The sequence below is a fragment of the Myotis daubentonii genome, chromosome 7 (assembly GCF_963259705.1).
Source record: "Myotis daubentonii chromosome 7, mMyoDau2.1, whole genome shotgun sequence".
NCBI lineage: Eukaryota > Metazoa > Chordata > Mammalia > Chiroptera > Vespertilionidae > Myotis > Myotis daubentonii.
Window position 1 is genome coordinate 86,183,859 of NC_081846.1, and position 24,899 is coordinate 86,208,757.

At 37.0% G+C, this 24,899-nt stretch overlaps 1 protein-coding gene across 10 annotated transcripts in view; it reads left to right on the forward strand.

The window, feature by feature from the left end:
• Nucleotides 1–24,899, forward strand: part of PTPN4 (protein tyrosine phosphatase non-receptor type 4) — a 230,908-nt gene that overhangs the window by 21,614 nt on the left and 184,395 nt on the right. For 3 of the 10 annotated variants that reach the window (XM_059704687.1, XM_059704691.1, XM_059704688.1), the window contains exons 2-5: nucleotides 4,381–4,533; nucleotides 5,089–5,177; nucleotides 9,704–9,858; nucleotides 18,959–19,066. In XM_059704687.1, the coding sequence (XP_059560670.1) occupies nucleotides 4,502–4,533; nucleotides 5,089–5,177; nucleotides 9,704–9,858; nucleotides 18,959–19,066 (384 nt within the window). In that variant the 5' untranslated portion in view covers nucleotides 4,381–4,501. The remainder of the gene's footprint in view (nucleotides 1–4,380; nucleotides 4,534–5,088; nucleotides 5,178–9,703; nucleotides 9,859–18,958; nucleotides 19,067–24,899) is intronic. The other 7 variants (XM_059704694.1, XM_059704693.1, XM_059704695.1 and 4 more) reach the window with 3 other exon arrangements.

Sequence of the window (24,899 nt, forward strand, 5' to 3'; positions counted from 1 at the left end):
GTGATTTTTTTTTTTTCCCTGTTCAGATTCTCTGGGGGCAGTGTTGAGGTGGAAATTGAGGAAATGGAGAGTGCAAAGGATCACATTAAAGATTTGTAAAACTCACAAATAGTAATGATTCTTTTTCAATGATGTCTTTCTTCAGTTAATTTAGGTGCTTTTATAGTTGGCTTTGAAAAGAACACTCAAAAGAATATTTTTAGCATGAGAAAGTAGAAATTTCATTATACTGTTGTGGCAATAATAGTATTGCCTTTGAGATTAGACAGATCTGGATTCACATGCTACTTGATCACTTTTGCCTGTGTAACCTTAAACTAGCTGCTATGTGTATAAGAAACCAGGCTTATTAACATGATGAAGAAAAATGGCCAAAATATTCATTATGTTAAGTTGAATTGAATCTAGTTATATCGCCAGCAGATTATGAACCAGAACATCAAAATTGTCTCTAAGTATTTTGCCTCTTAAGTATTTTGGCCATATATGTTTTTAACAACTTTATTGAGGTAAAGTAGTATGTAATAAACTGTATATATTTAAAGTATAATATTTGATAAGTTTTGACATATTTATACCTCTATAAAACTACTACCACAATCAGTGTAATGAACATATTCATTACTCCCCCAAATTTTCTTGTGTTCCAGTATAATTGCTTCCTACTCTCATCCTGCCTGGTCTACTATTTATCACCAAAGTTTAGTTTGTATTTTCTAGAATTTTATATAAATGGAATCATATAGTATGTACTTTCTTTTTTTGATCCAGCTTTCAGCTTAGTTATTTTGAGATTTATGTTGTTGCATGTAACACCAGCTCTATTTTATTAACTACTCATTCTATTTATGTACCACATCTGAATAAATCCATTACCAGTTAATAGACACTTGTTTTGTTCTCAGTTTTCAACTATAACAAAATTTCTGTGATCATTCATGTACAAGTCTTTATATGGACATATGCATTTGTTACCTAGAAATGGAATGGATAGCTCATAAAGTTGGAATAAGTTCAAATTTGTAAGAAAGTACCAAACTGTTTTCCAACATTGTTGTAACATTTTTTATTCCCACCAGCAATGAATGAGAGATCCATTTTTACCTGGTCCTTGCCACATTTGGTATTGTCACTATTTTTAAAATTTTAACCATTGTGATAGGTATGTAGTGATACCATATTATGGTTTTACTTTGCATGTACCTTCAGTCTAGTAATGTTGAGCTTCTTTTTTGCTATGTGGATATTTGCCATCCTTTTATCTTTGGTGAAGTATCTGTTCAAAGCTCTTGTTTGTGGTTTGTTTTGTTTTGTTTTTCCTTATTCCTGAGTTTTGGAAGTTCTTTATATATTCTGGATAAAAATCCTTTATCAGATATATGCTCCCGCCCTCTGGCTAGTTTTATATTATTTTAACAGTGTCTTTTGAAAAGCAGATGTTTCATTTTGGTGAATTCTAGCATATCAATTTATTCTTTTAAGGATTGTGCTGATGGCAATGTTTCTGAGAAATACTTGCCTAATCCAAGGCCACCAAGGATTTCTCCTGTGTTTTCTTTAAGAAGTTTTATTGTTTTAGGTTCTACATAATCTATGATTTATTTTAGTTAATTTTTGCATATGGTGCAAGGTGTGGATTGAAGTTCCTATTTTTTTTGCAAATGGTATGTTGAAATGACTATCCTTTCTGTACTAAATTGCCTTTATATCTTTGTCCATATTTTAGTAATTTGAATTTCATTCATGTTCGGCTCTTCTTAACATAATGTGTATAAATTTTTAATATTAGCAGCGCGGGGGAGGCGCATGACATTCATGCACGAGTTGAGGATGGGAGAGTTGGAAGGGGTCGATCTCAGCGAACGTACCTCAATCGATTGAGGACGTTTTTAGCAAAGGCCAGCTTAGGAGTACCCTAATTAAGTTAATAACAGTGTACCTACTTATATAGTTTAAGTTTAAAAAATTTGGCTCTCAAAAGAAATTTCAATCGTTGTACTGTTGATATTTGGCTCTGTTGACTAATGAGTTTGCTGACCACTGTCTAGTAGATCCATCATAAGCAAGAGTGGAATTTGCACAGAGATCATCATACGTTGCTTCATTTTTTTGTATATTTCTTTCTGTCTCATGAATGCTTGTTGGTGTAGTAATACTACTGTGAAAGAGGTATTAGTTTTCTATTGTATAATAAGTTACCACAGATTTGGCAGAATAAAGCAGCACATTTTTTTTTCCCAGTATCATGGGTCAGTAGTATGGGTACAGCTTTGTTTTGGTTCTCACAAAGTTACAAACTACATGTTAACTGGACTGCAGGAGCTTGAGGTGCTCTTCCAAAACATGCTATTGTTGACAAGTACAATCAACTGTGGGGCTGAGGTCTTCAGTTCTTTGCTGGCTGTCAGTGGTTACCTGCACTTCCTTGCCACATGGCTCTGTCCTAGTCCCTCTCACAACATGGCAGATCATGTCTTTAAAGCCAGCACCAGAATTTTTTCACTTCAGGAAGGACCTAGTCTTTCTTTTAAGGGCTTTCACCTGATTAAGTCAGGGCCACCAAGGGTAGTCTCTCTCTTTTTTTAAAATATATTTTTACTGATTTCAGAGAGGAAGGGAGAGGGAGAGATAGAAACATCAAGTTTTAAATCTATTTTCATTTATTCCTTCTTTGTGTTCTTCCTTTCTTTATGTAGATATGAGTTTAGACCTATATTATTTTCCTTTTCTCTAATGAAATTTAAAAATATCTTGCAAGGCAAGTCCACTGGAAACAAATTCTCTTTCTCTTTTTGTCTGAGAAAATCTTTATTTCTCCTTTGAAAGGTAATTTTTTCAGGATACAGAATTCTAGGTTGGTAGGTTTTTTTCCTCCCCTCAACATTTTAAGTGTTTTACTCCACTCTCTTCTTGCTTGCATGGTTAAGAAGTTAGATGTAATTATTTGTTCTCTGTAGGTAAGGTGCTTCTTTTCCTCTGGCTTCTTTCAGGATTTTTTTTTTTTTTTTTTAGTCTTTTATTTTCTGTAGCTTAAAAATTATATGCATAGATGTGGGGGTTTTTTTTTGTTTTATAGAAATTCTCAGTCATTATTGATTTATTTCTGTTCTTTTTCTCTTCTTCCGATATCCCCATTACATGTATGTTATACCTTTTGTAGTTGTCCCACAGTCCTTAGATATTCTTCTGTGTGTTTTTTCCAGTCTTTGTTTTCTCTGATTTTCATTATTTTGAGGATTCTATTGATATATTTTCTAGCTCAGAGAGTCTTTACTTTGCTGTATGCCTACCAAAGGCATTATTTATATGTTGTTTTTTTTTCCCCTGTAACATTTCTTTTTGGTTCATTCTTACGGTTTCTATCTCCATGCTTACATTGTTCATCTAGTCTTGCTGTCTACCTTATCCATTAGAGCCCTTAGCATATTAATTATAGTTGTTTTAAATTCCATGTCTAATAATTCCAACTTTCCATGTCTGATGCTTGCTCTGTCTCTTCACAGTGTGTTTTTTATCTTTTGGTATGCCTTATAAATTTTTCTTGATAGGTAGATGTGATATTTTGCTAAAAGGAACTGCTATTAATAGGACCTTAGTAATGTGGTGGTAAGGTTGGGGTAAGGGAAACATTTTTTCCCCAGGACAGGGAATGTCCAGCCCACAGGCCATGGCCTGAGAAATCATTTGGTCTGGCCCAGCCAAGACATTAGGGGTGAGTTAATTAAATGTTTGACCACATGTAGCAGGCTAATTTTTAAGTTGATAATTTTGTATGGCCGTGAACGATGTTGTAAATATCCAAATGGCCTTTAGCAGGAAAAAAGTTCCCCGTCCCTGCTTTAGTCCTATGATTTGCTCTTAGTATTTTAGTGAACTTATGCCTCTGTTCTGTGAACTTCACAGGCGTTTTCATTTTTTTTTTCTCTCCACCTAGGTGGGACAGCATGGCTAGAGTAGGCTGGGTTGGTTATTGTCTTTGTCCCAGGTCCCTTAGGCTCTGGTTAACTAGTTTCTTTTGAGGGTAGTTAGGAAGGACTGAATGCTCTGGTTTGTAATTTCATATTGGTCACCCCATCCCACCCAACCTGCGGCAAGCCCAAGAGTATTTTTCTTTAATATTTACTATGGGAATCTGGTTGAGTTCCTGGAGGTAAATCTCACAGTATTATGGGAGCCTTCCAATAACTGAGTCCCCCTGGAGTTTTTATTTATTTGTCATTATTATTTTTAATCCTCACCCGAGGACATGCTTTAAAGAGAGGAAGGGAGAGAGAGAAATATTGATGGATTGCCTTTCATATGCTCCCAAAACAGGATGAAACCCACAACCCAGGTATGTGCCCTGACCGGGAATCTAACTAGTAACCTTTTGGTACACAGGATGATGCTCAATCAACTGAGCCACTCCGGCCAGCCCAACTCTTAAGAATTGTCCACATTGAGTCTCCAGCAATTCATCAGTTACAGTTCAGGCTTTCCTACTACTCATGCATTGTCTCCTATGGCAGTTTCTGCTTGTGTGTCTCTACTCTGGTAAGTTGTGACTCTTCATATGTGCCTGTCTCTCCAGCTTACGGATTTTAAACTTTGAATCCTTGAATGTTGGAAAATGTCTTTAGCTTTATTCTTTCACATTGTTAAACAATGGTCATTGACTCCATTGCAACGCCAAAAGGAATCCCCAATTTGGAATGTGGTGAAGAAGTACACTATTCAGTGCAAAACAGTTCAATTTTTATACAGCATGGCTGTGACAGCAGCGTGATTGGAACAGCTTAGTTGTGATACAGCATGGCTGTTAAGCAGCCCTAGGACTAGCCATTCCTGGGGCCAGGCCTTTCTCTGGCTAGATAGCTCAACTCTGCTCCTCACTGATCTGCTCTGCTTCCTGCCTGTCTGCTTTGGCTTGCTTTGGTGTGCTCTGCTCTGTTCTGGTGAGACATCTTTGGTGTTTCAGCTCAGCTGGGGAACTGCAGTCTTTGGTGGAAAGGGAAAGTATGTTCTCAGAGCCAGAGGGGAGATGGCTTATATGGACAGAAGTCCCTGTCCCTGGTCCCTGATTGGTTGGTATGTTCTCTTTCGCAACAGGTTTCCAAATCTTCAAAGTTTGATTGGTCCAAAAGACATTGTCCTGATTGGTCAGAATAGAGCTACTCTGGATGGTTGCAGCTGTGCAGGTTTGATTGGATGGGGAAAGCCTTAGTCCTTTTGGTTAAATAGGATTCCCGGAACTCCTTTGTAAGGGTTGGCTTATGTGGCAGAAACACACTGCAGGCAGGCAGTTCAGTACAGAGGCAGGGAGTTTAGTGCAGGCTTCTCCCTGAAGTGCAGTTTGTGTGAGTCGGCCCTCTGTAGAAATCGCTGCTGGGCTCTGGGCTCTGTTTTTATCTTTGTTGTTGTTTTTAAGTTTGAGCCCAGTTAGCCACCAGGAGCCCTTCTTAGTAGATGTCTTCTTTCGGAGGGCCCACAATACAAATTCTAATTTGGGGGGTATATACTTCTGTGTTTCAAATACAGTAAAGACTCAATATAACAGACTAATTCAGGCAAGTGGGTGTCTGTTATATAATTAAGTAGGTTTTCCAAAAGCATATGTTAAAAAATTGACAAATTAGTTTACCTATTTTTGCTTATGTAGACATGTTTGTGTAATTAAAATTATGTATGTATGAAAATTTTAATTTCATAGAAAAGCTTTCTATATGTATTACAGTAATTTTAAATTTATACTGAATAGGTGTAGTAAGTACGTGCATTCACCAGTCACAAGTAAACAAATGCACAGGACTGGGGCACATGGCTGGGGTATGGCTTAACACATATAAGGACATCAGCCAGCTGGCATGCGTTAAAACTGCTGCAGAACATCATGGCATGGGACAACAGAACCAATTACCATGGGAAATGTGGTGTAATCATTCACTGAACATTGTTTACCAGTGGTGACTCTTTAATTTAAATATGTAAGCTATAGTTGTACATATCTGATATTTATTTATGTCATTGAAATTACTAGTGTTTTTCCCAACATATGCCCTATTTGCTAAAATTTGTTAAAAATAACTAGAAAACCTGTTAAGTTACTTATAAGCAAAGCTTGGTTAATTGGGTGTTAATTTTCACATATGACATACAGATCGGAAATTTTGTCCATTAAGTCCAAAGTCTGTTAAATCAAACTCTGTAAAATTGAGGGTTTACTGTAATTTTCTTTCAAACTTTGGAGCTACATCTTCATTGTTTTGTAATATCAAATGCTGCTTATATTGGTGTGATGCCTGTTCTTCTGTAGGAATATACTTTTTCCCTCTTAGGTTACAAGTTGAGATGCAAAGATCTGTAGTCTTAAGTTTTTGTTTTTGTGTTAAGAATAAGTAATCTGCCGAAACCGGTTTGGCTCAGTGGATAGAGCGTCGGCCTTCGGACTGAAAGGTCCCAGGTTCGATTCCGGCCAAGGGCATGTACCTTGGTTGCAGGCACATCCCCAGTGGGGGGTGTGCAGGAGGCAGCTGATCGATGTTTCTCTCTCATCGATGTTTCTAACTCTCTATCTCTCTCCCTTCCTCTCTGTAAAACATCAATAAAATAAAAAAAAAAGAAAAGAAAAAGAATAAGTAATCTGAGAAAACCAAGATGGCGGCATAGGTAAACACCGGAAATTACTGCCTCGCACAACCACTTCAAAAATACAAGTAAAAGACAAAACGGACATGATCCAGAACCACAGGAAGGCTGGCTGAGTGGGAATTCTACAACTAGAAGGAAGAGAAAAGCACACTGAGACTCAGAGGAGCTGCGGAAGTAAAGTGCAGAGGTATGGAGGCTCGAGCATGCGAGGAAAGAGGCTGGCAACAGAGGACGCTGGTGTCTTTTTCAATCGGGAGGGAGTTTCAAGTTCCCGACTGCTCTGAACTCCAGTTCCAGGCTAGTCTCTGGGGACCCAGACTCATACGGGGAGAAACTGGACTGTCTGGCATCAGTTGGAATTCCAGGGCGGCTTTCTCTCAGAGGTGCTTGCAGCGATTACCGGGAAAGTGACTTGCGGGGCCTCTTAGGGTAGAACTGAGGAGCAGCCATAGCTGCTTGCTCCACCCTGTTAATCCCCTGAGACCCCGCCCCACCCAAGCTGTGCACAGAGGCTTTTGCATATGAAAGGCCTGGCCCTTTGCAATCTGAAAATTACCTAACAAACTGCAGCTGGGTCAGAGAGACACAGAACTTCCAAAAGAAGGCCCAAGACCCCACAGCAGCTTTCATTGCTTCACAGCTGGGCCTCACCTGGTCACCTCCAAACCCCAAGAAGAGGAATCTGCAGATCTCTCCATAGCTCCTGCTGTGTAGCCTCAGGCAGAGGCTAAATTAGCACCTCCTTAGAGATCCAAGAGACTGTGTACCCAGTGGTCAGCGTGGGACCATCCAGATTACAACTCCTCAGACCCATAAGGGACACACTCAGGGGGCAGACTCAGTGAGCCCCACTGAAGCAAGTCTTGCCCCAGAAGGGTGTCTCCAGCACAGAAGTTCTCCCACTGCAGACACAGCTGATTCAGCCAATTGGCCTGGAGGTCAATTCCTCCCAGTGATACCTATAACAATCAAGGCCTAAGTACAAAAAGACTCACAAGGGGGTGCACCAAGAGTGTCCACCTCAGGTAATTGGGGAGGCTGAGCCACTGTGCCCTATAGGACACCTAGCACAGAAAGCCACTCTATCAACACAAGGAAGCATAAAAAATGCAGAGACAAAGAAACAGGTCACAAATGACAGAAATGGAGGAAAGCAAACTACTGGATATAGAGTTCTAAACCACACTTTTAAGGTTTTTCAAGAACTTTCTAGAAACCACTGATAAATTTAGTGAGACCCTCAAGAAATCTAGTGAGACCCTTGAGGTTATGAAAAAGGACCAACTAAAAATTAAGTATACACTGACTGAAATAAAGAATATTATACAGAGTTCCAACAGCAGACTAGAGGATTGCAAGAATCAAGTCAAAGATTTGAAATACGAAGAAGCAAAAAAACACCCAACCGAAAAAACAAAAAGAAAAAAGAATCCAAATAATGAACATAGCGTAAGGAGCCTCTGGGACAACTTCAGACATACCAACATCCGAATTATGGGGGTGCCAGAAGAAGAGAGAGAGCAAGATACTGAAAACCTATCTGAAGAAATAATGACAGAAAACTTCCCCTACCTGGTGAAAGAAATAGACTTACAAGTCCAGGAAGCGCCGAGAACCCCAAACAAAAGGAATCCAAAGAGGACCACACTAAGACACATCATAATTAAAAGAGCAAAAGACAAAGAATCTGAAAAGCAGCAAGAGAAAGACAGTCAGTTTACCTACAAGGGAGTACCCATACGACTGTCAGCTGATTTCTCATCAGAAACTTTGCAGGCTAGAAGGGAGTGGCAAGAAATATTCAAAGTGATGAATACCAAGAACCTACAACCAAGATTACTTTACCCAGCAAAGCTATCATTCAGAATTGAAGGTCAGATAAAGAGCTTCAGATAAGACAAAGCTAAAGGAGTTCATCACCACCAAACCAGTATTATATGAAATGCTGAAAGGTATCCTTTAAGAAGAGGAAGAAGAAAAAGGTAAAGATACAAATTATGAACAACAAATACACATCTATCAACAAGTGAATCTAAAAATCAAGTGAATAAATAATCTGATGAAAAGAATAAACTGGTGAATATAATAGAATTGGGCATAGAAAGGGAGTGGACTGACTATTCTTGGGGTGGGGGGAAGAGACTGGACAAAAATCGTACACCTATGGATGAGGATAGTGGCGGGGGGTGGGGGGGGTGGGTAAGGGCAGAGGGTGGGGTGGGAACCGGGTGGAGGGGTGCTATAGGGGAAAAAAAGAGGAACAATTGTAATAATCTGAACAATAAAGAATTAATTTAAAAAAAAAGAGTAAGAGTAATCCTATTAGAATTAGTTTGAATTTAAGGATAGTTAAAATGAAGGGCATTGTATTTAAAAAAACACACAACTCCATGTTTCCTTTTAGTCTTATGCACTTAATAAAGGGAGGAGCCCATCAGAGTTAAATAATCTTCCCTCCGCCCTAACCGGTTTGGCTCAGTGGATAGAGCATCAGACTTCGGACTCAAGGGTCCCAGGTTCGATTTTGGTTAAGGGCATGTACCTTGGCTGTGGGCACATCCCCAGTGGGGGGCGTGCAGGAGGTGGCTGATCTATGTTTCTCACTTGTCCGTGTTTCTAGCTCTCTATCCCTCTCCCTTCCTCTCTGTAAAAAATCAATAAAAATATATTAAAAAAAAAATCTCCCCTCCTGTTGCCAATTTGCAGTGTTTTTAGTACTTGTATCAGTGAGTACTATTCAACTTCCTGAAGTAGCAAATTCTTTTTCCGTCTTTGGACTACTAAATTTATGTTTTGAATTGGAATATTATTCCCTGAACAATATTTCTGTTTTCTCAGTGGAACAGTTAAAAATAAACCTTTTTCTAGGTAGGTTGTAATTTTAGTTTAGATAATGAACTATATGTATGGTATCTTCTTTTATACTTACAAATTCTTATCTGGTTGTTTCAAAATTTATAACTACTTTTTACCTAAGTGGTAATTGAAAAATACATAGTAAATTTGTGTTTTAAATAAACTACTCTGAATCTTGAACTGTTTTATTCAGTGATTGTTTTTTTTTTCCCCAACTTAGACCTTGTGTGGACAGTAATGACCTCACGTTTCCGTTTGCCTGCTGGCAGAACCTACAATGTACGAGCATCAGAGTTGGCCCGAGACAGACAGCATACAGAGGTGGATTGCAACATTTTTCTTCTGGATAACACTGTACAAGTTTTCAAAGTTAGTGTAAGTATTTTATATCGCTCTCTTTTAAAAATTATATCTGGTTATAATTAAAATTGGTTAATTATAGTAAAGGTTGAAACTCTTATTCAATGAAGAACAGTCATTGTAGTGCAGGTTTGTAACTATCAAGTACAAGTTCTGATTCAAACTAGGTCTTTAAAAAAGTTGACAAATCAGCAGTGCATTATGATTAATTAGTGGAGCAGATCAATAGTATGTGGGTAGTTTTTATAAATGTGCCTGAAAGGAATTTATTCTCCTAAATAACTTATACATTTTCATTTTAATCTTATTTGTACTGTCTGTGAATATAACCTTTGCTAAACAGAGATAAATAATAGCCCTGATATTATCTGAGTCTTGTCTGGAATATTTATTCAACAAATAATTTGTTCATCTTATTTGTGTATAGCTTAATTTGTTCAACATTATTTGTGAGTTTCACCCATGTGGTGTGTTAACAGTAGTTGGTCATTTTCATTGCTGTATTATAGTACTCGTAATATGAATATACTGTAATTTACTTGTCCATTGATTTATTACCATTTACTTGTCAAATTTACTGTTGGTGTTTATTTGGATTGTTTCCACTTTGGTCTCTTATCAGTAATGTGCTGGTGAATATTCTTGTGTATGTCTTGATATATATATGGGTGCATTCCTGCTTTTTGTTTAAAAAATTTCAAGCCAAAAGAAAAGATGCAAGAGCATAATGAATACCCATATACCCTTTACCTAGATTAACCTGTTCTTAACATTTTGTTGTACATTTCCTTTCCTTTTCTTTTTCTGTCTTTATTTTCTAAAAGTGGTTCATTTTGCCTGTAAGTATTTCAGCATCCTAAGAGCCTCATAAATTACCACAGTATCATTATCATACCCCAAAATTTAACATTATGAAAATAATTGCAGTAGCCTGTGTGACAAGGAAGAATTGGGGGGAAAATAGCCTGTTCCATTTATTAACAGTGAAACAACTTGGGGTTGATGAATATTTAGTAGGCTGAATCTTCTCCTTTTTTCATTTGTTGAAGTACTTGTTAACCAAATCAATAGTACAAATAGAATTATAAACAGGGGGTTACCTGGTGGATGCATATTGAGATGGGAAGCCAAAGGAGTATAAGGATGATGGATTTAGCTAAATGAAAGTTAATTTACTTGGACTCATTCTACAGTCATATTTGTAAAGGAAGATAGAATTTGGGGGGATTTTTTTTCCTGGTTATTGTTCCATTGACTTTATTTCACATATGAGAAAATTGATTTAGAGTCATTAGGTTACTTGCCAAGTTAATGGCAGAGCCAGGACCATGTACGTTTGTGTTGTATATGCAAGATCTGTTAGGACCTCTTCTTTTCAACACTTTACTGTTTTATCAAGGATTATTTATTAAGTATTACTTTAGCCCTACTTAAATTTGTTGTGTTAATTCCTTTTAAAATACTATTATTTGTGGATGTCACTCAGATTCACCCAGAAGTTTTTGTTTGTACATTTATTGGTTTATTCATGTATACCATTTTAAAAACCAAATAGTTCTGTTGAGTGTTATAACAAAAACTAGCAGACTCTTGCCCTGTTACTTCTTAGAAGTAACCACACTCAACACATTTAGTTTTTCTCTAATATTTGTTACCGTAAGTATAAGAAACATGCTTGTATTATTTCTGGTTTTGTCTGCTTTGGTTATTCTTTTTGTTGTTCCTCATATTATGTATTGACGTTGGAGGATGAGAATTTAGATCTCTTATACCTCTCTTCCCACATACTTCCTATCATCCTGTCAATAAACAAAGAAGTTACATAGTGATATTTTGTTAGTTCAATACTTTTTCCCCTGGCGAGAAATCCTTCAATTATATGCCTGTAGTTTGTAGAGCTGAATGAGAGAAAGGGGCTGAAGAGGTCTCAATTCTTCATATGTAGGCTTTTGCTTACTGTGTAGATTTTCCATGTACAATAAAAAGTAATCAACTGTACCTGATGTTTCTGAATCTAGAATATTACTGGCTCATTTTCTTCAGAGAGCAAATCTCTAGTTCTTACAGAGATTGGCAATAGGAAGAGGAAAGTGAAGTGGAGGGGATCTCTTGGTCACAGAAGGGGCTGTTAGACAAATTGGCTTTGATTACTGCCTTTACTGTTTTTTTAGTGTGTCTTAGGCAAACATCTCTGTCCAGCCTGCCTCATTTAGCTTTGATATCTCTTAGATTGATTTTCAGCGTCTGACCTGAAGGAGAATTTAATCTTTACCAAGATTTTTTGAGTAAAATCAGATGTTAAAATGGAACTAATCATCTTGAGTGCAAACAGACATGATAATTTGCCAATTTTCATAGTGTGTGAAAATTCAAACATTGTAGTGTATGATAGACATGTATAGCTGTTAGGTTTGTATCATATTTGTCATATATAAGTCTGTTACTAATAATGACATTTACTTCTTTTGAACAGTTTCCTCAACAATTATCCAATGATGAATTTCTAAGTCTTTATTTTGAAGACTTACTAGTTCTGTGATTCTAATCAAGCTACTGTACCTTTCTGTGCTTCAGATTTTTCATTTGTTAAGAGAATAATACCGGCCTTGCATAGGATGCTTAGAATCAAATGAGAATATTTGTGAAGTGCCTATTTATTGTATCTGACTCATATGCATTTAGAAAAGTTGATTCTTCTTTCTTCTATTGCTTGTGATCCAATTGATCTATTCTCTAGGTCCAGAAATACTTTCTTAGAAGAATATTACTAAAATTCTACAAAATAGCAATCTGTTAATTGTTATATATATATATATATATATATATATGATATTTTCATGTACTGTTTTAGAACCCAGTACAGTAAATTAAATAATAGTATAGTTATTCATATACTTTATTTAATAACAAGTATTGAGTGCCTAGTATACATTATGGAAAATTTTTCAGAAAATAGCTATAAGCCATTACATTTTTGAGAAATATATTGGATTCTATTTAGAAAGATTCTGTAGCTTAGTCTCTCTACTCTGGAAGGTATATATAGACTTTTTTGTTTGTTTATTATAATATACTAGAGGCCTGATGCACAAAATTCGTGCAAGAGTAGGCCTTCCTTTCCCCGGCTGCCGGCACCGGCTTCCCTCTGGCACCCAGGACCCGGACTTGGAGCTTCCTTCCTTGCAGCGCCAGCTTCATCTGGAAGGTCATCTAGTCTAATAGCATGTTATGCTTTTATTATTATAGATACAATATATGTTACATGGTGCAGTGCAGAAATCTTCAGTATGTAATTCAGTGAATGTTTATACATGTATACATCTGTGGAACCACCACCATATTAAGGCATTGAATACTTCACTCACCAAAGAATATTTCTTCATGTTCCTCTGTTTCTTCCTCCATTTTTTCTCCTTTATTAGTCCCCCTTGGTTAATCTTTTTTTTTTCTTTATTGATTAAGGTATTACATATGTGTCCTTAAACACCCCCCCACCCCCCACCCCCCACCCCCCACCCCCCACACACACACATACTCATGCCCTCACCTCCCTGTTGTCTGTGTCCATTGGTTAGGCCTATATGCTTGCATATAAGTCCTTTGGTTGATCTCACCCCCTTACCCTCATCCTTCCCCACCTTACATCTGAGGTTTGATGTTCTAATTGTTGCTTCTCTGTCTCTGGATCTGTTTTTGTTCATCAGTTTATGTTGTTCATTATATTCCACAAATGAGTGAGATCATGTGATATTTATCTTTCTCTGACTGGCTTATTTCGCTTAGCATGATGCTCTACAGTTCCATCCATACTGTTGCAAATGGTAAGAATTCCTTCTTTTTTACAACAGCATAGTATTCCATTGTGTAGATGTGTACCACAGTTTTTTAATCCACTCATTTGCTAATGGGCACTTAGGCTGTTTCCAAATCTTAGCTATGGTAAATTGTGCTGCTATGAACATAGGGGTGCATATATCCTTTCTGATTGGTGTTTCTAGTTTCTTGGGTTATATTCCTAGAAGTGGGATCACTGGGTCAAATGGGAGTTCCATTTTTAGTTTTGTGAAGAAACTGAATACTGTATTATACTTTTAGTGATTACTTTAGAAATGACGCCCTAGTCAGTTTGGCTCACTGGGTAGAGCGACAGCCTGGGGACTGAAGGGTCCCAGGTTCGATTCCAGTCAAGGGCATGTACCTTGGTTGCAGGCACATCCCCAGTAGGGAGTGTGCAGGAGGCAGCTGATCGATGTTTCTCTCTCATCGATGTTTCTGGCTCTCTGTCCCTCTCCCTTCCTCACTGTGGAAAATCAATAAAATATATATTTAAAAAAAAGAAATGACAAAATGTGTCCTGACTTACAAAAGTCTACCTGTATTTCGTACTTCTACCACGTTCTCCCCCAAATGCAAAAGCCTTAAAGCAGTTTAAATCCATTTACTTGCCTTCTACTTTTTTGCTATTCTTACGTATTTTTGCCCTACCCCTCATATGTTATAAACCCTACAAGACATTATTATTATTGCTTCAAACAGTTAATAGTCTATTATATTTACCTTTATATATATATATATATATATATACTTTCTGTAGCTATTCATTTCTTACATCCCATGCTTTCATCTAGAATAATTTTCCTTCATTCTAAAGAAATTGTTTTATTATTCTTTGAAATAAGATCTGTTAACAACAGATTCAGTTTTTTGTTTGTCTGAAAATGTCTTTAATTACTTTTCATATTTTGGTGGTATTTTTGCTGAGTATAGAATCTATGTTGACATTTTTTTCTTTAGTAGTTTAACGGTACCATTTTATTGACTTTCATAGTTTCTCTTGAGAAGTCATCTTTCATTCTTATTGTTCTCCTGAAGGACAAGAGATGTGTCCTTTCTTCCTTTGTCTGTTTTTAATATTTTTCTCTTTCTCTTTGATTTTTATTTATTTTTCATTTTTTAAAAAAATATATTTTATTGATTTTTTACAGAGAGGAAGGGAGAGGGATAGAGAGTTAGAAACATCAATGAGAGAGAAACATCGATCAGCTGCCTCCTGCACATTCCCTATTGGGGATGTGCCCACAACCAAGGTATATGCCCTTGACCGGAATCGAACCTGGGACCATTCAGTCAGCAGGCCGATGCTCTATCCCAGTGATGGCGAACCTATGATATGCGTGTCAGAAGTGACATGCGAACTCATTTTTTGGTTGATTTTTCTTTGTTAAATGGCGTTTAAATATATAAAATAAATATCAAAAATATAAGTCTTTGTTTTACTATGGTTGCAAATATCAAAAAATTTCTATATATTACATGGCACCAGAGTTAAGTTAGGGTTTTTCAAAATGCTGACACGCCGAGCTCAAAAGGTTCGCCATCACTGCTCTATCCACTGAGCCAAACTGGTTAGGGCTATCTTTGATTTTTAGTCACGTGTCTGTAATATACTTAAAATGTGGGGTGTGTGTGTGTGTGTGCGCGCGCACACATCATGCTTCATATTCATTGAGCTTGAATCTCTTGGTTAATATTTTATAAAATGTTTAAGCTTATTATCCGTTAATGATTCAGATATTGCTTTTAACCCATTTTCTCTACTTCTGGACTATAATATATGCTAGACTGTTTCACTGCACCTCATCATATCTAATGTATATTCTATTTTTTGTTTTTAATTTCTCTTTGTTTTTAACAGCTATTAATGTTGTCTTTGAGGTAATTCTGTTTTTTTTTTCATATTCTGCTGTTAAACCAATTCCATATTATATTTTTGTTCTAGTTCTAGAAATGTCTTTATGATCACTTTTATAGATTCTAACTCCTTTGAAATATTCCATATTTTAATCCATTTTCTCTATTCTTCTAGTCTTTAATATCTTAGTCATAGTTACTTTGAAGTCCTTATATACTAAAACCAACATGTAGATTACTCTTTCTTTTGACTGCTTTATCTCTTGATTTCAGACACTTTTTCAATTTCACATATCTACTAACTTAGCAGTGTGTGATGGATATTGTGTGTGTAATGTAGAGTAGCACTTGTCATTTGTTGATTTGTTGATGATAGTCATTCTGACAGGTGTGAGGTGGTACCTCATTGTTGTTTTTATTTGCATCTCTCGGATAATTAGTGACTTGGAGCATGTTTTCATGTCTCTCAGCCTTCTATATGTCCTCTTTTGAAAATTATCTATTTAGGTCATTTGCCCATTTTTTGTTTGACAACAGGATTGTTTATCTTCTTTTTGTTAAGTTGTATGAGTTCCCTGTAGATTTTGGAGATTAAACCCTTATCAGAGATAACATTGGCAAATATGTTCTCCCATGCAGTGGGCTTTCTTGTTGTTTTGTGGATGGTTTCTTTTGTTGTGCAGAAGCTTTTTATTTTGATGTCGTCCCATTTGTTTATTTTCTCTTTAGTTTCCAGTGCCCTAGGAGCTGTATCGGTGAAGATATTGCTTCAGCATATGTCTGAGATTTTGCTGCCTGTGGATTCCTCTAATATTTTTATGGTTTCCTGTCTTACATTTAAGTCCTTTATCCATTTTGAGTTTATTTTTGTGTATGGTGTAAGTTGGTGGTCTAGTTTCATTTTTTTTGCATGTATCTGACCAAATTTCCCAACCCCATTTATTGAAGAGACTGTCTTGACTCCATTGTATGCTCTTGCCTCCTTTGTCAAATATTAATTGCGCATAATTGCTTGGGTCAATTTCTGGGTTGTCTGTTCTGATTCATTGATCTATATATCTGTTCTTGTGCCAGTACCAGGCAGTTTCGAGAACACTGGTTTTGTAGTATAGCTTGATATCTGTTATTGTGATCCCTCCAACTTTGTTCTTCTTTCTGAAGATCGCTGCAGCTATGCAGGGTCTTTTTTTATTCCAGATGAATTTTTGGAGAGTTTGTTCTAGGTCTTTGAAGTATGCTGTTGGTATTTTAATAGGGATTGCATTGAATCTATAGATTGCTTTAGGTAGTATGGACATTTTAATGGTGTTGATTCTACCAATCCATGAACACGGTATATTCTTCCATTTGTTTATGTCTTCCTCTATCTCTTTTTTCAGCGTCCTGTAATTTTCTGAGTACAGGTCCTTCCCCTCCTTGGTTAAATTTATTCCTGGGTATCTTAATATTTTTGTTGCAATGGTAAATGGGATTTTTTTTTTTTAGTTTCTCTTTCTGTGAGTTCATTATTGGTGTATAAAAAAGCCATAGATTTCTGGGTGTTAATTTTGTATCCTGCTACATTGTCAAATTCATTTATTAAGTCTAGTTTTTTGATAGAGTCTTTAGGGTTTTCTATGTACAATATCATGTAATCTGCAAATAATGACAGTTTTACTTCTTTTTCAATTTGGATCCTTTTATTTCTTCTTGTCTGATCACTATGGCTAGCACTTCCAGTACTATGTCAAACAGAAGTGGTGAAAGTGGGCATCCCTGTCTTGTTCCTGTTCTTAGGGGAAATGGTTTTAGTTCTTGCCTATTGAGTATGATGTTGGTTGTAGGTTTGTCATATAAGACATTTATTATGTTGAGGCATGATCCCTCTAGTCCTACTTTGCTGAGAGTTTTTATCAGGAAAGGGTGTTGGATTTTGTCAAATGCCTCTTCTGCATCAATTGATAGAATTATGTGATTTTTCTCTCTCAATTTGTTGATGTGATGTATCACGTTTATTGATTTGTGGATATTGTATCAGCCTTGCATCCTTGGAATAAATCCCACTTGGTCATGGTGTGTGATCTTTCTATTGTAATGCTGGATCCGATTTGCTAGGATTTTGTTGAGGATTTTAGCATCTATGTTCATCAGAAATATTGACCTGTTGTTTTCTTTCTTTGTAGTGTCTTTATCTGGTTTTGGGATTAGGGTAATGCTGGTTTCATAGAAAGAGCTTGGAAGTGTGCCTTCCTCTTGAATTTTTTGGACTAGTCTGAGAGGGATAAGTTTTAATTCTTCTTCGGTTTGGTAAAACTCCCCTGTGAAGCCATCTGGCTCCGGGCTTTTGTTTGCTGGGAGTTTTTTGATAACTGCTTCAATTTCCTCCTTAGTTATAGGCCTGTTGAGATTTTTTTATTCTTCTTGATTGAGTTTTGGGAAGTCGTATTTTTCTAGGAATATGTCCATTTTCTCTAGTTTTTTTAGTTTGTTGGAATAGTATTGTTCATATTATTTGTATTTGGCTTGCCAACAAGAGTAGGAATCTCAGTTTTGCCTGTCTGTTGTTACTCCTTAAAGTTCTAGTGATAAGCCTACATACGTTTTGTTAGAGACAGTCTCATTATCTTTAGAGAAACTGTTTGAAGTAAGGTAGTTTCTCTGCAGATGTACTGTCCCTTGTGCTTTAGAGACTCCTTCCTAACTGTTCTTCTTGTGAAGTAAAAAACTACAGGGCTAGTAAAGCCTACAAAGGGATTAAAAACCATCTAAACTTTAAAATTTATTCTGTAGGCCATTTTATCATCCACTTATTCAACAAACCAAATATTTATTTATTTACTTATTTAGTTTTTTAAATATATCTTTATTGATTTCAGAGAGAGAGGGAGAGGGAGATAGAAACATCAGTGATAAGAAAGAATCATTGCCCGACTGCCACCTGCACACCCCACACTGGGCATTGAGCCCGCAACCGAAGCATATACCTGACTGGGAATCGAACCTTGAACTCCTGGTTTGTAGGTCGGCACTCAGCCATGAACCATGCCGGCCAGACTGGCATTATTTATTTTAGTCACACAAATTTTAAATAGTATTTAGTCAAATATGTTATTTTCCAGTCAATTTAAATGTAAGAAAAAAACAATAAGGCAATTGACTAATGTGGCAACAATATAAAATTACAAAAATATCATACTGTCCTGAAAGCAGAACGCATTTTTAATTAAAGGTTTTCGTTATATCTTCATATTTATTATATAGTCTTTGAATTAGTTTGCCTAAAGTTAGACAGTTTTTTAAGTACTGTGTAACCTGTGCAGTCTCTATTCTCAATAGTCATTGGATGGGAACAGCTGCCAATTAAATAAGAGAAAAGTCCAACAGGTTAAAAATCTGAAAGTGTTTATAGGCTATTGGTATTGATTTCCTTTTATTTTTCTTCTAGAAACATGATCAAGGGCAAGTTCTGTTGGATATAGTCTTCAAACATCTTGATTTGACTGAGCGTGACTATTTTGGTTTACAGTTGGCTGATGATTCCACAGATAACCCAGTAAGTTTAAGTTGTTTTCTCATTTTAATTTTAATTTTTCTCTGTCATAATAAGTTTTTTTCTGATTTATAATGTTCACTGTTTTAGCGAGTTTTTAAAAAATTTAGTTTGACTGTGGTGATGTGATAGAAGGAGACTTGACTTTGGCTGATTAACAGAATGCAGTATACAGATGATGTGTTACAGAATGGTACACTTGAAACCTGTATAATTTTATTAACCAATGTCATCCCAATACATTTAATAAAAATTTTTTAACTCAGAAGCAAGAAAGACAAAAAAATATTAATTTGAATAATTAGAGGTAATTCTTTGCCTTTATTCCTCATTTTCTTGATGAATTAGTCTGTAGTTATTTCTGTAAAGTTTTTTCAAATTACAAGTCAGTCTGTATATCTAGTGCCAGTTTCTTTATTTATGTGTCTCAGACAACTAAGAAGTAAATCTAATTCATGCTTCTTGACTTAAAGAGAGAAAATTGGCCTAAAGATTAAAATATTAATTTAATACTAAAATATTAAAGTAAAATATTTTAAAATATTAATGTATCATTAGCCTGTATTAAGATGAAGTTAGTTTTTTCTGGCATTTGTGGTGAGCTGTTTGTGTAAATATTCCAGTAGGAGGACTCAACGGAGGCCCTCACAAATGAGGTAGAGATTAAATGTCAGAGCTCTATAGTTCGTGGGCAGAATTGTTTATTGGATTGTTACTAATTCCTCAGTAATTGCAATCACGATTCTTTGTATTGGAAAGATCACATCATAGAAATAGAAAATAGCACGTGTTGAATAACAGAAATTATGAATTTTTTGTAAATGTATATTGTTATTCAGTGAGGTCTTTTACAAAAGAATATGATATCCCTTTGACTAGTACAAAAGAGTGACTATTTTGAAGGACATCTTTTGTATAGTTTAAAAAAACTGAGACGCTGAAAAATGGTTCTCTGGATCACTGCTTCAGAAATTAGTTTTATAAGCCCATATTGAAGGATGGCTATAGATAAAATAACTTCTTTGCCTTTGCCCTTGCCCTTGCCCACATCCTCATCCTCATAGCCAGGATCTTAGCTCTCTGAATAAAATGGTTAGTAGGAAGTAAATATGAAATGTTAAGTATTACTTATTTTTGGCATAATTTACTGATTTTTTAATTGAAAACTATGAGGACGATATAGATAAAACAAAGCAAGTGGCCTGTTAGTATCTGGGGAAATTTGTATACAAGAAGACATTTCTATTCTAAAACAATTACAGCAGGGTGAATGTGGGAAAGCAGAGGTATTTTGAGCTGGGATGATCTTTTGCTCTCACCTGCTTTTTCTTACTTAGTCATATTTTTCTATCTTGAGCATTCTTTCCCAAATAAGATATATTCCCAGGCCTAAGGATCTAATTGCTAATGATCCAAGATACTAATTTTTCCCCCCAAATTATAGAATTTAAAGACCCAAACCCTAAGAGATTATCTTGTCTAACACCCTTATTTTTCATGGGAAATTATCCCAATCCAAGGAGATTAAAGTCCAAGCTACTGGATGGCATTGATGAAACTAGACTTGGGTCTCCTTCTTTCCACGCAAGTTTTTCCACAGCACTACAATTTCAGTATTGAAATATTCAGAAGAATCTGTGAAATGCCAAAATGTGTCCAAGAAGAATCTTTAGAGCACAAATGTTGTGTCTCATCTCTGATTGTCAATATGAAATATATCAAGACTTTGAATATGTATAATAGATTGAGGGAAAGTTTTGGAAGTCATTTTTAAAAAGAGAAAGGAGTAAGAGACTAACTTTTATGAAATATCTATTGTGGACTGGTTAATAAACCAAATTATCACAATAATCGTATGAAAGTATCATTAAAATTCTTTTGGTTTGTTTTTTTGTTAATCCTCACCTGAGGATATTTTTCCATTGATTTTTTAGAGAGAGTGTAAGGGAGAGGGACAGACAGAGAGAGAGAAACATCCATGTGAGAGAGACACATCGATTGGTTGCCTCTCTCACGTGCCTCACCCGACCAGGGCTGGGGATTGATCCTGCAACTGAGGTATGTACTAGAATCGAACCAGGGACCCTTGTGCAAAATGTTGCTTCCCAGGAAATGATGATGTAGATGTGCTGATATTAGAAATGAACATATTGAGGAAAGGAGATAACCATGCAATAAAATTACCAGCAGTGATCAGAAGGAGTTTGATATTTAAGACTAGAAGAAGAAAAATAGGCTATTAAGACCTAGTTTCAGTTTTAGGGCCTGGTTTCACTCGAAAGATGATGATTGATTGGATGAAGATGAAGGAAAGTGAGTAAATGCTGGAGATGTTTAAGAGATAAAGTCAACAGAACTTGGTTGGATCTGATTAAGGTAGAGTAGGTTCATGAGGGGGAAAAAAATCAGCGTTAATATCTCAGATTCTGTCTTTGGCAACTAGATAGAAGAACCATAAAAATAGTATTATTGGAATATAGAAATACATATCATTTGTTTTATATATTGATTTTGTATTATGCAACCTTCATAAACTCACAGTTTAATGCTAGTCATTTTTTTGGTAAATTCCATAGGATTTTCTACATACATTATCATGTAAACTAAGGAAAATTAAATTTATTTAATTTCAATCAACTTTGTATTACTGAAATAAATCCAGGAAACAAATTTGATTCTATATTAATCTTATATCCTAAGACTTTGCTACATTCTCTTATTACTTCTAGTATTTCTTTTACTGATTCCTTAGGATTATCAATGTAAATTTTGTCAGATGAGAGTAGGGATAGTTTCACTTTTTCCTTTGCAGTCTGTATATTTCTCATTATTTTTTCATTCCTTATTACATGGCTAAGACTACCATGACAATGATGAATAAAAGTGATGGGAGAAGACTATCTAACCTTCTCCCCTGTCTTAGGAGGAAACTATTCAGTGTTTCTTTTTATTTATTTTTTTAATATACATTTTTATTGATTTCAGAGAGGAAGGGAGAGGGAGAGAGAGAGATAGAAACATTAATGATGAGAGAGAATCATTTATTGGCTGCCTCCTGTATGCTCCCTACTGGGGATCAAGCCTGCAACCCAGGCATGTGCCCATGACTGTAATCAAACTAGGGAACCTTTAGGTGCAGGCCAGTGCTCTATCCACTGAGCCAAACTGGGGAGGTTTCAGTTTCTTTAAGTCTGCTGTTAACTATAGAGTTTTAAAAAATTCAGTGTAATTAAGGCATAATTTACATAGAATAAAATTAAATACTTATTTATAATGAAAACTTTCAACAAACTTGGAAAAGAAAGAGACATCCTCACTCTGATAAACTACATGACTCTACACTTTCTGATGCCTCAGGGAAATGTCAAATAAAAGCACAACAAGAGGTTAGCATGCATCCACTAGAATAGTTCAAATTAATCTTACGATAACAGGTGTTGTCAGGGATTGCTGGTAGAATTTTAAAAGGGTACAACCACTTTGGAAAGTAGTTTGGCAGTCTCCTATAAAATTAAACATAGCCCTGGCCGGTTTACTCAGTGGTTAGAGCATCAGCCCATGCACTGAAGGGTCGTGGGTTTGATTCCCAGTTAAGGGCATGTACCTGGGTTGTGGGTTCGCTCCCCTCCCCTGATTGGGACTTGTGCAGGAGGCAACCAGTTGATGTGTGTCTCTCACATAGATGTTTCTCTTCCTCTCTTGTCCCCCCCCACCCCCACTCTCTCTGGAAAACAATGGGGAAAATATCCTCAGATAAGGATTAACAACAGCAACAAAATAATTAAACATAGATTTACTATTTACCACCCAGGAAACCCAATTTTAGGGAGTTATTTAAGAGAAATGAAAACATGTTATAAGAAATCTTTTTTTTTAATACTGGGTTTTTAAAATTGATTTTTAGAGATAGAGGAACCGGGAGAGGGAGAGCGAGAGAAGTATTCATTGGTTGCCTGCAGCATGCCCCCTACCAGGGATTGAGCCCCAACCCAAGCATGTGCCCAGACTGGAAATTGAACCAGCAATCCTTTAGTGCTCGGGGATGATGCCCAACCAACTAAGCTACATCAGCCAGGGCATAAGAAATCTTATACACAAATTATCATAGTATAATTTCTAGTAGGCCAAACCTTCATTAACCTTAACATCTATCAGTAAACAAATGACTGAGGCCTGGAACCAAGATGGCAGCATAGGTACGTGCCTGAACTCGCTACCTCCCAAAACCACATCAACTAAAATACAGAACACCCATCATCCAGAACTGCCTGAAAGCTGGCTGAATGGAAGTCCTACAACTAGAGAAGTAAAGAGGAAAGCACACTGAGACTGATAGGAGGGGCAGAGAGGTGGAATGGGCTGGACTGTCATCCATGCGTGCTGCTTTTTTAATCAGTAGGAGATAGTCTCTGCAGAGGCAGACTGTGAGGAGTAAGGTGTCCCAGATCCACACCAGACTGCCCAGACCAGAGTTCCAGAGATAGGAAGAGCAATCCCCATAACTACGGGCTGTAAAAACCATCAGAGATTGGGGCTCAGTAACACAGAGGCTGCTGGAGACCCAGCTCTTCCTCTTAAAGGGCCGGTGCATAAACTGAACTTACAAAGGACTGCTTCCTTTGCACTCCAGCACCAGGGCAAGGCCCTGGGGGACCCAGACACATATGATGAGGAACTGGGTTGTCTGGCATCAGGATAGGAACTGGGGGAGGGGGACCTTTCTCTCAGATGGAGGTGCTCACAAGGATCATTGTTCTTGTGGTGGGACCTCCCCAGTCGCAGAGCTGACAGGCAGCCATATCTGTTTGCTCTGCCCTGGTGATTCCCTGAGACCACACCCTATTCATTTTGCAGCTCCACCCAACCCTGTGTTGTGGCTTTTGCATGTGAATGGCACATCCTTGCTCAGGTTTCAGACTTTGCTAGAATCTCTCAAACGAGCTGTAGCTGGGTCAGAGTGCCTAAGCCTATCAATAAAAGGCCTAAGACCTAGCACTAGCATCAGCCTGCCTTGCTTCACAGCCGGGCCTCACTTGGGCACTTCCAAACCTGATACACATAGAGGAATCTTCAGATCTCTCTGTAGCTCCTGCCAGGTGGCCCCAGGCAGTGGCTGACTTTGCACTTCCCTGAAGACCCAAAAGCCAGTGAACTTGGTGGACAGAATCAGACCATAGCAGATTACAGCTCTACACATCCACAAGCCACACACTCAAGGGGAAGACTCAGTGAGCACCAAAGGCCCACTAAAGCAAGTCCTGCTCCGTAAGGTGTCTCCTGCACAGCAGCTCTTGTACTATAGTCGCAGCTGCTCCTCACGGCCAGTTAGTCTGAAGGTCAATTCCTAGTGACACCAACAGTAATCAAGTCTCAACTACAGTAAGACTGTGTACACAGCCCACACAGGGGCGTACCTAGAGTTCCCAGCTCAGGTGACTGGAGAGGCTGAGTCACTGGGCCCTATAGGACACCTACTACACAAGGTCGCTCTCCTAACTCCAGGAGACATAGCAGCCCTACCCAATACATAGAAACAAACACAGGGAAGCAGCCAAAATGTGGAGACAGAAATATGTCACAAATGAAAGAAATGGAAGAAAGCAAGTTACTGGATACAGAGTTCAAAACTACGGTTATAAGGTTACTCAGGGATTTTCATGAGACCTTCAAGGACTAAGTGAGACTTTCAAGGATTTTAGTGAGAATGTCAAAGACATGAAAAAAGACAAGTCGGAAATTAAGCATACACTGACTGAAATTAAGAATAATTTACAGGGATTCAATAGTAGAGGATTCCGAGAATCAAATCAACGATTTAGAACATGGGGAAGCAAAA